The sequence below is a fragment of the Gobio gobio genome (genome assembly GCF_949357685.1).
Source record: "Gobio gobio genome assembly, chromosome: 19".
Classification (NCBI taxonomy): Eukaryota; Metazoa; Chordata; class Actinopteri; order Cypriniformes; family Gobionidae; genus Gobio; species Gobio gobio.
Window position 1 is genome coordinate 32319516 of NC_137112.1, and position 15249 is coordinate 32334764.

The following is a 15249-nucleotide window of genomic DNA, read 5'->3' on the forward strand; positions in this document are numbered from 1 at the left end:
CACCTCAGCATGTGCTGACCCCGCTCTGTGATTTTACATGGCCTACCACTTTGTGGCTGAGTTGCTGTTGTCCCAATTGCTTCCACTTTGTTATAATACCACTAATAGTATGACGCTTGAATTCACTGAGCTCTTGAGAGCGACCCATTCTTCCACAAATGTTTGTAGAAGCAGTCTGCATGCCTAGGTGCTTGATTTTATACACCTGTGGCCATGGAAGTGATTGGAACACCTGAATTCAATGATTTGGAGAGGTGTCAATACTTTTGGCAATATATTGTATGTCAGTGCAAGTTGCTTTCAGTTAAAACAGCTCTAACATGCATTTTAGTCTGGGGCTAAGCTTAAGCCTTGTCTGTGAAACTGGCCATAATTGTAATATAAAAATAGAAATATTAGTGAAAAAATATTCTTTTAAGTGGTTTGGACCATAATTATTGCACAAATAGAATTTAGTACACAAAGATCTCCTCAAAATATTAAATAAATATTATTGAACTAAAATATAGCTAGAACATCTATTTCATTGAAAAATAGTTAAGGTGTTAGTGTGACCAATAAGTAAGGAATACCTGAGGGTTAAATACAAGAAAAACATTAACATTAAATGTTGCCTCTCCATTACTCTCGGGAATAAAATGATACTGTAAATGTCGTCGATGTAATAATCAATGCACACTATGCTGTATAGTGAAATACGTGTATAGTGAAGTTGTTGTCTATCCTGCTTAAAGCCATTCAAATGTATTGACAGTGCTGGTTTGTTTAGATCTATTGAGAGCTCCATTAACCATGTGACTGCGTGGCGGCGACGCCAGCGAGATCAAGGCACATCACAACTCTGTTTTTCAATGGCTCTGGCTTTAACTGAGGCGCTACAGCTATCTGTTATGCCACGTTAAGTGTGCCAAAATGGTATTTAGTTTGAATTTTGCATTAAAACTGAGAAAGGTTTTATGCGAAAAGCTGAGCCTTTGTTTCATAACCAAAGCAGGGCCAATTTGGCGTGAGATTTACTTGGGCAACGTGAGACAGTCTGAACACGTGTCTTGCTCCAAATGCAAGAGAGTTAGCAACCCTGGTTTAGATGCTTTCGCAGATGTGAGCTCAAGGCCATCAGCGTCCGTCCATTAATGTCGCCGCTGAGAACAGCTTTATCTCTGCGAGTCCTTTTATGTAGATAGTGGTTAAACATGAGATATAATTCATTTTGGTTATATCAAATGGGCAATCTTTGGCCTTATTAATCCATTTCATAACTTCATATTTTTATTTAACTTAAATCCTGTACTAACTAGAGCACTGCTTTTTATATAAATAAACAGCAACTCAGCCACAAAATGGTAAGCCATGTAAAAATCACAGAGCGGGGTCAGCGCATGCTGAGGCGCACAGTGCGCAGAAGTCACCAACTTTCTTCAGTCAATAGCTGCAGACCTCCAAACTTCATGTGGCCTTCAGATTAGCTCAAGAACAGTGTCTAGAGAGCTTCATGTTATGGGTTTCCATGGCCGAGCAGCTGCATCCAAGCCTTGCATCAAGTGCGTGTGGTGTAAAGCACGCCGCCACTTGACTTTAGAGAAAGTCTAAAGTGTTCTCTGGAGTGACGAATCATACTTCTCTGTCTGGCAATCTGATGGTCAATTCTGGGTTTGGCGGTTGCCAGGAGAACGTTAAGAAAGTGTAAAGTTTGGTGGAGGGGGGATTATGGTGTGGGGTTGTTTTACAGGGGTTGGGCTTGGTCCCTTAGTTACAGTGAAAGGAACTCTTAATGCTCTTATTAGGCCAAGACATTTTGGACAATTTCAAACTACATTTCATAACACAACCGTTTATTTGTAAAATTACAGTGGGTTTGCTCTTCCACCATTGTCACTCGCTGTGAGAAATGCTATATATACACGTATATATATATAACCCACATAACAGGTTATATGCAAGTTGGCGGAATATAAATATCTACAAATATGCTCAAAAAGATCTGCTAAAATTTTAAACAATTGATTAAAAAAAACAAAACGAGTATTAATTCAATGTTTTGCAATATTCTTTAGTCGCCTGTGAGAAGGAGCAGACCAGTTATGCAGAGCTCCTTCAACTTTCACACTGACCTTGTGAAACACGGAGGCAGATCTCCATGGCAACTCTGCAGCGAGCACTGCAATAGCTCCTTCCAAGAAATAAATGACGGTGGCTCTGCAGAGGGTAACAACAGAAAGAGAAAGAGAGGGAGAGAGATATCACAACTTTTTTATTAGTAAAGCACATAAGACACATTTAAACACACACAAAAAACAAACAGCTGGTCTAGATTACACATTCTGTTACTCTATAAAGGGTGAACGGTTTCTTGTCCCACCCTTTAAAAAAAAAAAAGCTGCTATCAACTCACTGCCGCAGCACTCATCTAATTATTACAAAGGTCAATATTCCTCAGGAAGGTGAATGAGAATATACGACACTCTCCTGAGACGCAGGTGGGGGGGGATGCTGCAGTAAGGATGGAATAATTCTTGTTCATATTCTAGTTTGCATCTATCCAGCATATAAAACTGCTTTATAAAGAGCAATGTGATGGACATATGGGTAATATATATAGGTAATAGTCAATACACTGTCAGTTAGTTTTAATTGATGAACAGTGTGACTTTCAGAGAATATCTATTTGTAATATCAATTCAACCTGTCGCTTTAGTATGAAATCTCTCATATGGAGGATCATTTTTTTCAAAACTCAGGGCACAAAATATGTCAATTAACATTAAGAAGAAAGGCCAAAGTCATTACATATTAATAATCAATGTCATTTATGTCACCGTGATTTGAAGATGGATAGACAAGCAAATCGGTATAATCTGTGATATGGGTGCAGCTATTCTATTCAGCTTTTAAGGACACATTTTTAATTCGCTCTCTAAATGACTCCATCAGGTGAATTATAATTATGCAAAGAGGCTTATGAAACACTATTAGGGGTCGTTCACACAGGACAAGCTCTTGCATTCAAAAACAGCTGCCACTAAACAAAATGTGCCATGGTTAAAGACATCCATGTAGCACATAGAAAAGCCATTAAAAACAGCCCACTCATTTTTCTTCAAATGCAGGTGAGCTCGGGGGCCTCATCCCAAGTCATGTCTAATCAGAGAGTTTTTTTGGAGGCAGTGAGGACTCTTTCAAGCTGTGAAGTTCCTTTGAAGTCATGATAATACAAGGGTGCTCATCCTTCCATCCTCTGGAGGAATTGCCCAAAGCCTTGGTAAGACCGACTCGCGCTAATAAAGGCAAAGATGAAAATCCCCAATCAGATTCCGTCTGTGGGGCGATGGTGGATTAGCCTGGCTTTGAGTCATCACGACACCAAGTCGATGTTTACGACGTTGGACGGCCTTGGGTAAATCCAATGCTGGCATGCTCAAGGGCCCTTCTCCATGTTTCGTATCAGCCTTTTCTGAGAATAAAGAGGAATATTCAATTAACTTGTGCAGTTGCAGCTTCAGGTGTTGTTCCCCTTGTTATTATTCAAAAGCTTTCTTCTTTGTCTCTAGGGTTAGTGAAACCAGGTGTGGATCTCACTTTTTGGCATAAACTAAGCTTGCGTATGCATAAGTTATGTGTGTGTGTGTGTGTGTGTGCGTGCACGTACCTCGAAAACAAACAACTCTTGCAAAGACTGGAACAAATAAGGATTACTTGCAACCAAATAAACCCAAACAGATGCTGGAAAAGCAGTAGCTTTGGATGATATGGGAAAGCTGGTCACTATTGTGCAGGACATTAGCATAGATGGTCTCCACCAGTTAGCCATGGTACATTTTGTCCCTACTACTTTATACATTTATGATTGTGTCATTAATACAGAACAAGGTTCTGTTGAGCAGAAGGTTTCATTTTGTCAATGCGTTATAATGAGTGGTGATATTTTTTTAATGCTGTGTGGTTATTGTCGTTATTAGTCAAGAAAAGTAACAGAGGCTATATGTTCTCTCAAGTACACAGCTGTCAGTCTATCGCTTTTCCATTGTTCCCTCTAAAAAACAAACAAACAAACAAAAAACAGATGCATTTTTTTAAATGAAAGGTTTTATTAGGGTAGATTAAAACCTGGAACCTCGCATTCTAAGCAAGTGTCACCAAAATCATATATCCCACACTGTATGTGCCACTATTTATTAATTAAAACTGTATTACAGAATGGATTATAGATTACATGTTAGATTGTATATCCATCACCTAGTTCATATCATATATCACTACCAGTCAAAAGTTTGGAATCATTAAGATTATGTTTACAAAGAAGTCTCTTATGCTCACCAAGGCTGCATTTATGTTATTACAAATACCAAAAAAGCTTTGATATTGTGAAATATTATTAAAATGTAAAGTAACTTTTCTCTTTCTAATTGTTAAATATTTTAAAATGTCATTTATTCCTGTGATGCAAAGCTGAATTTTGAGCATCACTACTCCAGTCTTCAGTGTCACATGATCCTTCAGAATCATGCTAATATGATGATTTGCTGCTCAAGAAACATTTATGATTATCAATGTTGAAAATATTTTTGTAAAACCGTTCAAAAGTTTTTTTTATGTTTCAGATAAATGCTGTTCTTTTGAACGTTCTATTCATTAAATAATCCTGAAAAAAGTTGTACACAACTGTTTTCAACATTGATAATAATAATAATAAATGTTTCTTGAGCAGCAAATCATCAAATTAGAATGATTTCTGAAGGATCATGTGACTCTAAAGACTGGAATAATGATGCTGAAAATTCAGCTTTGAATCACAGAAATAAATTGCATTTTAAAATATATTCAAACAGAAAAAAGTTATTTTAAATTGTAAAACTTTTTCACAATAATACTGTTTTTGCTGTATTTTTTGATCAAAACTTTTGACTGGTAGTGCATATCGTATCATTTATATCATATATCCGTGTTTCCCAACCTTTTTTCAGTCATGGCACCCTTTGAAAATGTTCTCCATTTTGTGGCACCCCCTCGCATATGTTACGCTAGGGGTGTAACGGTACAGATTGCTCACGGTTCGGTTTGTATCACGGTTTTAGGTTCACGGTTTCGGTACGGTTCAGTATTTGCTATGTTCAGGGAAAAAAGGACTACTGTCAAATAAAAATAAAGAAAATAATAAGAACAAATAATTTAAATACAAGCAGCAGCACAAATAAATACTATTGAGCAAATATACTAATAAAATAAACTATGCTTTTCAGGTTTTTCAGGTACATCTAACATTAGTTTTCAGGTACAGAAATTGATCAAATGTAAAATAACATTGCATATTTGACTGTATCAATTAAAGATTAATCCTATTAAACTTACAAAAGCTAATCAATCAAGAGCAGTGAGTGATGTCCTTGTCTTTTGTTGTTTGACATCAAACAGACAGCAGTAAAGGCTACTGCCCCTTTAAGACCTAATGCACGGATATGCGTCATCTTTCTCAAATGTATAAAGTTTACTTAGGCATATACAGACTATGTCTGCTAGAATACTCATCAAGATGGACATGCTGACATACTTTTTGTGTGAGTTTGTCCGTTCATAAGAAAGACTTGAAAGAGAACTCAATATTTGCGCGCTGTGAGACGTGCGCGCGCTTTCGGAAGACAAATTTTCTCACAGCGCGCACGACTTCTAATTCGCGTCTTCTGGCACTACACCCGGTGAAAATGACTGGTCATATTCGAACATACGGCAGCACTTGCATGTATTGGACAAAGTTTACAAAGAGAGAATTATTTGAAAACTAAAAAAAATTTATAAAAAAAACACCCCGGTTGGGAAACACTGATCATTTCATATATCATAATCTCATATCTAACCATGAGCTAAGAATTTCCGTGATGTCATAACCAGCATGTCTGAGTCCTTTTTTTTTTATAAATAAAGTGAAGCTGATAGACTCTTGTGCAAGTTACTCCAGGTAAAGTCAGGGCCACTGGAAGCAAAAGAGGTCAAACTAAAGTTTTGAAAAGCAGAGATAGAGACAGTATGTGTGGCAGTAGAGTCAGGTTGTGCTTTTGGAGCTTGATATTAGAGTTGGCAGAAAATAGGCTGGCAAGGTCAGTGCAGGTCAACGCAGAGGGAGGCAGACAGTTAAGTTCTTTCATTCAATTCCAATGTTACACACACACACACACACATACACAACACACACACAGAAAAACACACAACAAACTACTATCTTAAAAGATATCTGCTAAATAAAAGTGCTGCTAATGCTAAGACAACGTGAAATAAAATAAAATCAGCCGACATTTAGTGGCCTCAAAGTGTTTTTGGACATTTAAGCAACACTTATGCATATGTGTATAAATGTCATTGCATAGACCTTAGTCAGGGTTGTGCCATATTTCATTTTTGACAGGAATGAAAACGAGGCTGTAATGGATAGAAATACAGTGCATTCAATGGATTGTACAGTTGTTTAACAACAACCCGATTGTTCAGCTGATGAAACATCTTCGACAAAACTCCATGAAACGGTTTTAAAATGTGTGAAAATTATATGATCTAGGACCTTTATACAATAAAACACCAAAGCAAGTGGCATTTATTTTTAAGAAATATTGCACAAGCAAACTTTTCAAAAATAAGTAATTGAATTTAATAAAAAGATCCAAGAAAGATTAAGTTAGTTTTGAGAAAAGCATTATTTGTGTGCAGATGTAACTTGTTTTCATATTTTGCATCTATAATTAAAATAAATTAATTTGTATAAAATAAATTAATAAATTTGTTGTATAAGAGTGCCATGTCCAAGCGTGTTCAAATATGTATGGGGGTCAGGATTTGAGTTTGTGGTAAGACAAATTTCTAAAGTATTCTTTTTGAGTCTTATCAAACTAATTAAGACTGTCGGGTCCATTCAGTATCCGTGAACATTCACTCTATGCAGAGTGTTCTGTATTCAGTTGAAAGAGAGGAGGACCATTCACATCCTTTTATTACAAACCCATAACAATTTATGGATTCTACATTGATTCAGATATTCCCTTTTATTTCATAACCTGAAGCATGCTTCATAAATGATTAATACTGCCAGTCATTTCAGTCCCTTGATGAAACATTAATCAGCATACACATTTTTTTTTTTTTTCAAAGAAAAATGTCTTGAAGAAAACCATGATAATACAGAGAGATTTTTTTGTGACGGTATGGACTATGCACTGGATTATAATGAGATAAAAGCATGCAAAAGCAAAGGAATTAAATAAATAAAGCAGGTGTGAAGTTATTACTTTGGCACAGAGTAAACAAACATAAATACGGTTCGACCCAAAACAGCCATTAATGCAATGTACAAACCCACCTTTGAGAACCAGGCAATCGTTTCCAGGTGTGTGCAACCACAAAGAATTATTCATAGAGTCTGGAAAATCTGCATTACTGCTAGAGTGCAAACAGACCTTTTTTCTTTTCCACTCACCGTTAAGCCCTGAAATGAGTCGTTGAAGGAGAGGACAGGTGGAGCTTTGGCACAGAGATCCAGGCATCAGCATGCAGCCAGAGGTGGCTCGTAAACTCCCCTATCAGCAATCATGCCATGAATGAACATCAGGGCCGTGAGGAAACTGGCGACAGCAAATTCGGTTAATCCCTGCAATCTGCAAAGCAAATCAAGAACATAAATTTTGATTAAACTGAAACAAAGCATGGTTTTATTTTGGTTTGAAAAGAAAAAAAAATGCATTTGTCAGGGTAGTGACAGAATTGTTTCATTGGTCGAATCACAAGCTGGTGTCAAAATGTCTTTAAGCATGTCTTGCCATTATATTCTTTGTTGCCCAGGAGAGATAATAGTAGCTTGCACAATCCATTGTTAAGGTCAACAAAAGACGATTACTGTGAACAGGGAGCTTTCAGAGCCACGTTGAAACATGTCAGATCCATTCTCATTTGTGCAGGCTGCATCAGACATCAGAGAATCTGATTCGAAAACCTCGAGGAGTGAAGAATTTGTCAGTAGAAACACATTCACCACTCTTGTAGTATTACAATTTATGAACAAATTACTCTTTTATACCGTTTCTTTTTAGTAAATCAAAAACAGAGCGCAACCACTATAGCCTCAGTCACAACCAAAAGATACTTTTGAGCCAGTGCTTTTAAGGACTCATTGAAAAAGACTCTGTAGAATCAAAGACTTTATATATAGAAAGACCCATATTATTATGAATGGGGGAAAGTGCAACAAGCAATATACGTCCCGCCTTCTAAATAAGAGCCAATCGTCGATTGGCAAAGTCTTCGTGTCATTGCAGCTCCCGTTAAGCTAGTGTTATACTTACCATGTCTGCAAGTGCGCTAAGGTTCTCGCAACGTCATCGGCAGGTGTACGTGGAGGCTCTATGCGGACATCCCTGTGCCTCCCATTTTTTGTGACCGCGCGTACTAGGCTACAAAAGCACCAACTGCTCATGCGCTAGAAAAACAACATGGACTTCGAATTTGAAGAGAGGCTGTGTTAAGAAGTCCGTCGCTACCCGCACCTCTCCAATCTGTTGTTAAAACAATATAAAGACAGCCAGATGTGCAATAATTTGTGGAGTGAATTTGGAAGTGTGTAAGTCTACACGCCATTCTACTGTGCATGTGTGGTTCACATCATCCACCGAGCGGACCCCAGCATACACTTTCACACTTTAAATACAAGTAATCCGTGTCCGTGCTGTCCGTGTACGCGTCCGGACTGGAGTATAAGCGAGGCTTAAGAAGCTCAGGTTCCTATAGAAACAGTCAGACACCCACTTCTTATAGAGCCCTTTGGACTGTGCATACGCATTAGCTTGATCCAGGCTGGAAAAATGCTGGGTTTTTTGTAATGATTTGAGCGTTTAGAAACAAAATTCATGTCAGATTTAAAATATGAAATTTAATCGTAAGCTCAGCGAGTTTTGGACAATATGATGTTTCCCAATTCAAAGAGATAGGAGCTGCACTTGCATGCCCGAGAGGCATTTCAAAGATGGCCGCTGAGTGAAATGACTTGTATAAAATTCATTTAAATTTTACTCTTTAAGACATTTATACATTTTATATGCAAGCAAAATGGACACAAGACTGAAATATTAGAATCAAAGAGCTTGTGACAGAGAACTGAACCGAATCTGGGAATCTGTATTGGTATCCAGCCCTAATGGCATTATGGCAGCAAGAGGTGAAAACACATTTATTTAGAGACGAAAAAATGGTACCTACAAGATGGGACCACCTGTTGCATGGCACCACAACAGCTGTTCGGGAGGCCTCCTGCACTTACTTTGCCTGGCTTTGCGTGCTTCTTTCTGGCCAAAACGAGAGCGAAAAGCAGTGAAAAGAAAGATAAGTGGGCGAACTCTGCAGCCCACACGCAAATTTCTCCATTCACCTCACATTAGGGGCACACAATACACCCTCACAACCCATTACGTAGCAGGCAGGGAATTGACAGTTCGCAAAACGTCCCCGGACCAGCTGGGCCAAGGTAACAGGGTGCATCATGAGGGCCAAGCTTCTGCTTGAGAAGTTGACACTTTGTAAATGAGCTTGAAGGTGAAGTGCACAAGCTGATGGGTGGCGGGGGAGAGATCGGGGCTTGCTTACATAGGCCCGTTGATAGCTATGGATCGTTCGTCTATCCTTCCATGCCAGTGTGCTGAGAGAGAGTGAAGAGGAAGCACAAACAGTCTCTGAACCGGCAGGTAGATCCCTGGGGACAAAAGAGAGACAGAGAGAACATTAGGACTAATTGGGCATTCAGGAGAAGGATGGATTACTGTGGCAGAGCTTTGAGGAAGGGAGGAAAAGGGTGGATGCTATAATCAGAGCTAGTACTTCTGCCATTCTACCATGTAGATGTGGTGTCTAAATGAAGCATGAATATTGCATTGCTGTGGTGCATGAGGTGCTGTGAAGGGAACAACGTTATCTCCAGAAAATAATATAATATGCATTGTTGTCTAGACTTATGCAATGTTATGTATGTTATCTGATACAATGAAGATTTTTGTTTCATAGATACAGTATGGTTATTTTAAAGGGTGTGTAGGTGAGAGCATATACTAATAACAGGAACTAAACCAGACCATGGACCATTGCAATATACAGTGCAATAGTGATATTGCATTAACTCCCAAGCTGATGTTCTGAAAGTAAACTATGAAAAGGGTTTCTACTTTTCTCCAAAAGTAGAGAAGCTCTAAATCCAAAGTAGACAGTTGAAAGATTTCCTCTACACACCGTGTCACAAAGTTTAAACAAAGTAGGTTAGACCACAGTCAGAGTTTCCTCCCTTAATGCATTTTTATGTCCCCTCTGAGTCCACGTCTTGTGAATTTAGCCAAAAACATGTCATATTTTCCCCATTCCTTACAAGCCTCCAGCATACGAGTAATACCAGGGCACTGATTATTTGCAGAGCTAAATCCTAAGCCATGAATTAGGCTCACTAAATTTCAGCCTGCATTTCTCTCGTATTTTCACAGTAGTCATTTTCCGGCATCTACAAGACGTGCAGTGAAATTCAACTGGAATGTCCCAGAACTAATTCAGGGGAGCTCTTTACAATATACAGGCTGAGAAGCAAGCAAGATGTTTTGATAGCAACCAAGAAATTCTATATTCTTTACAGTAGCAATTTATAACAATGACTAAACTTATATTAGTTTTATTTGCAAAAAATGCCTGTAATGTGGACTGCGAACAAAGTGAAAAATAAATGAAGCTACAGCAGTCATACAGCATGCTCTGGCACATGTAATTATAAAACCTCATGCTATAATTCCTGGGTAATCTCTCCTGTGACTAAGTGTTGTATTTTTCTTTGTATTTTCCAGGTGTGCCCCTAAACCAATCCTAAAACTTACTCTGCTGTGCTAGGATGTAAGATCAATGGAGTGAGACTGGAGAGAATTAAAGCCATCTGAAGGGGACAGAAAGGGGACTTTGAGATATTCGTGTAACTACTTCACAAGACTGGAGATGAAGAAACGCTTCATCTTTGAGACAACTTATTTCGCGAAATTCAACTAAACCCTTGCCTCTCCTGTCACATGAACTTGATAAATAAGTGAGAGACTGTTTTTAAAAGCGGACTGAAGGGTCTAGCTCACAGTGAATCTACATCAAATTATATCAGTTTCATTGCGAAAATGGGACAGATTGCAATATTTCTTCTGCACACACATCTGCTGCTTGGAGTCGCAAGCTCCCTGGTCATTCAATCCATGCCGTGGAGAGTGCCCTGCCCTCACCAGTGTGTCTGCCAAATCAAGCCCTGGTACTCTCCCCAGTCTGTGTACAGAGAGGCTCCTACAGTAGACTGCAATGACCTGCTACTTATCCAGCTGCCCACTTCCCTCCCTCAAGAGACACAAACCCTCCGGCTGCAAAGTAACCTCATCAGTTCTGTGGACCAGAGTGAACTCCAGGGCCTTGTCAATCTGACAGAGTTGGATCTCTCACATAACAGCTTTACCAGTACCCGCAACCTGAGAATAACTGACCTGCCAGCTCTTCTCAGCCTACACATGGAGGAAAACCAGCTGAGACACCTCCCAGAAGCAGCTTTCTTTGGTCTCCCTAAACTGCAGGAGTTGTACCTAAATCACAACAGGCTTCGAAGCATCACCCCTGGGGCCTTTAAGGGTCTGGATAAACTTCTTAGGCTTCATCTCAACTCTAACCGATTGGTTGTAATTGACCGGCGCTGGTTCCATGCTTTGCCACAACTGGAGGTGCTCATGATTGGTGGAAACCCCGTGGACACTATTCAGGACCTAAATTTTAAACCACTGGGCTCTTTGCGTAGTCTTGTCTTGGCAGGCATGGGCTTACGCGAGATCTCGGAGCGAGCGCTAGAGGGGCTTCAAAATCTGGAGAGCATTAGCTTTTATGATAATCACCTTTTAAAGGTTCCAAAAGAGGCATTGCAAAAGTTGCCGGGTCTAAAGTTCCTTGACTTGAACAAGAACCCCATTCAGCTAGTGCAGAGGGGAGACTTTAGAAATATGCTTCACCTCAAGGAGCTTGGCTTAAACAACATGGAAGAGCTGATCTCTATTGAGCACTCAGCAATGGAAAACTTGCCTGAACTGACCAAACTGGAGATCACAAACAATCCTCGGCTCTCCTATATCCACCCTCAGGCCTTCCAAAAGTTGTCGAGTATGGAAAGTCTAATGTTGAACAGTAATGCCTTGAGTGCCCTGCATAGCCAGACAGTAAGGTCGCTGCCCAGCCTTCAAGAAATCAGCTTGCACACCAATCCCATTCGCTGTGACTGCCTGATCCGCTGGGTGGGAGCCGACAATGACAAGCCAGTCCGTTTCATTGAGCCTCAATCCACATTCTGTTCTGAGCCTCCTGAGCTGAAAGCCCGGCGAGTTAAAGAAGTCTCATTCAGAGAGATGGCAGACAGCTGCCTGCCCTTGATTGCCCCAAGCACATTCCCCTCTTACATTGAAGTCAAACATGGAGACAATGTAGCCTTGCACTGCCGAGCACTAGCAGAGCCAGAGCCAAGTATCTACTGGGTCATTCCCAAAGGCGTGAGACTTACTCCATCCAGCAGCTATGGGCGTTATCAGGTTCTCACAGAAGGCACCTTAGAGATTTTTGGAGTCACCGTTGAAGAGGCCGGCTTCTACACTTGTGTTGCGCAGAACCTAGTAGGAGCTGATACTAGAAGCCTGACTCTACAGGTGGAGGGGGGTGACAAGGTTTACGCAAATATTCAAAAGACAGAGGATAGCTTTGAAGTTCAAGATGTCAAAGAAAGATATGCTTTACTGACCTGGCAAGCAAGCCGTAACATCCCAACTGCCCATTTATCTTGGATGGCCAATGGTAGTCAAGAAGACCATCATAAGCACAGCACTCGAATTCTAGCTGGTACCAGGAGATTCAACCTAACCCGTCTGCAACCAGGCACTCACTACAAAGTTTGTCTACACTTGGCGCCAAATGACACCTCATGTGTCCACCTAAGAACCAAGGTGGTGTCCATGCAAGAGCCTTTACCAGACCTGACCCCAGCAGTCCTGTTGGCGGTCTCAGCTCTTCTCATTTTACTCATGGCCAGAGCATGTAATGGGGGAGCCTCATTCGGTTGGAAAGACCACATGCTGGAGTTTGAGAAACCCCACACCACCATTCTGACCCAGGAGGCGAAGGCTTTCATGACTTCTCCAATACCAGTAAAGCACCTGAATCAGCAGGACACAGACAAAGTCCTATCAGACGGCAGAGGGAAAGACCTCAGAAATACTTTGCTGGGGCACGATTCTCGGGGGCTAACAAAAGAGGCATGCTGAGCAGAATAAGAGTTCAAGAAGGATGGACATATTAAATTCCTGGAGTACAAGCTTCACTTAGCTCACTTTACTGATCTGACAGATAAAACTACAGAAAGTCTGAAATAAACAATACTATAAATTTACATAGCAGACCTGCTTCACATAACAGCGACTGAGTTTCAAGTATAGTATGACAAAAAAGAAAATGAAAAAAGATATTTGTATTTATTTTGTAACAAGAACAGATACAACACATGTATATTAAAAGCATTTGTTCATATATTCACATTCACTATATCATCAAAGGACACTAAAGCTGTGCTGCCAATCATAAATAATTGTTCATATAGAGTCTGTTTATATGCAACCTCCCACCTTTTATGAGTCTGTGTCACAACAGGCCAACAGGTTGCAGAAAGATACGCACTTATATATTTTTAATACTGAAGAAGAGACTGACTTGAAAGAAAACAAATAGCAAGGAAGCCTCTAAAGAACTCAATTTCTTTCAGAAGTCGAGTTTTCTGAAAGGCGTTCTACAGGCTGCGGACAACAATTCACTTTTCTTTTTGTGGAGAAAAATCAAACTGACTATTTCAAAGCAGGCATTACGAAAAGTGCTAATATAAAGGGAGGCGTCTTAAATGTTGTATAACTAATGATGTATGTACTCTCTCTTTAACAGTGTGTTAAATTGTGCTCTGTACAAGGACCCCAAGAGAACACTCCGAAGTAAGACCATCCCAGAGAAAGGGAATGTTTTTAGCGCATAAAAGAAAAATCGTGTTCTCCCCTAAATATAGACTGATCTATACATTGACAAGGGCCACAAACTTATGACCTAATCTGCTCTGAGTGGGATGTTTTCCTATGTTGGTTCCCTCATTCCTGAAATATTGCAGACCCTTGCTTAGAAAACCAACCCGAGTGAACAGATGTTCCAGTGTTGATGGACATACAGCCTAGACATATGTGTTAGCCTCTTTGTTCAAACATGTCAAACAAGAAGAGAAATCCATCCAGCAACGAAGACATACATTTGTTGACAGGGAAGAGATCCACGTCTACATGCACACTGTTTTGTACCAAGCAAGCACGTCAGAGAACCCACCTCTTTCAGTACTGATGAAAAGAACGGGTCCTGTCGGACTGCTAATGGGACACACTTCATGGAAAGGTAGTGCCAACTCTTCTGTCTGTACAAAAAGAAATGAATTCAAAATGGGCTTTTTCTTAAACCTTTTGTCAGGTGACACAGTATGAGAGTACGGCTCTGACTGCTGGACAGCTACAGTAATGAGAGACATATCCAGTGAAAGAGGGGTCAGAGGGCACCGGTGAGCCTCTCTTTTATCCGGAAGAGGAAATAAAGCAGCATTGGGGATTGTGAACTGTTCTCTTATATTCTCAAATATGGGGAAATCCATTTTTATAGGCTGTCATTTTACAGTAACTTTGTTTGCTTTGATTTTTTTTGTCAGTTTGTGGTTGATGTGCCCTCCTGTTTCAGTGACACTCTCTCTAACTTGACTGTCTCGTCCTAAAATTGATTTCCTTTCATTATTATTTGTTGATCATTGGTCTTTTCCCCGCTCCAAAGCTGTACATAAGTCAATCTGAATTTCCTATTCAACATACTTTCTCTTTCTGAAATCATTTAGATGACTGTGTGTTAAATTCTATTTTGAGCTATTATTAAAACATTTTGGACTGATATCAAGGTTTGGTGAATTGCAATTACAAGCACTTTAAAAGTTTGATTTCTGTCAGTCTAAAGCAATATTTTTTTAGATGTCAAACTGTTTATTATAACATTCATCTGATAAAATACCAATCTAATTTTACAAAGTCTAAAAACAGACCTAGACAATGTGAATTTTTTTTTTTTTTAGCTCGGCTTCATCTAGCATGTATTATGCCTTAATTGGACTACAGTTGGCCTTGA

The 15249-nt window shown here is 39.7% G+C and overlaps 1 protein-coding gene across 1 annotated transcript in view; it reads left to right on the plus strand.

The window, feature by feature from the left end:
• Positions 1–15019, plus strand: part of lrrn2 (leucine rich repeat neuronal 2) — a 55976-nt gene extending 40957 nt beyond the window's left edge. The window contains exon 2 of the mRNA XM_079844178.1: positions 10845–15019. Within this exon, the coding sequence (XP_079700304.1) occupies positions 11160–13322 (2163 nt within the window). The 5' untranslated portion in view covers positions 10845–11159 and the 3' untranslated portion in view covers positions 13323–15019. The remainder of the gene's footprint in view (positions 1–10844) is intronic.
• Positions 15020–15249: the final 230 nt, after the last annotated feature.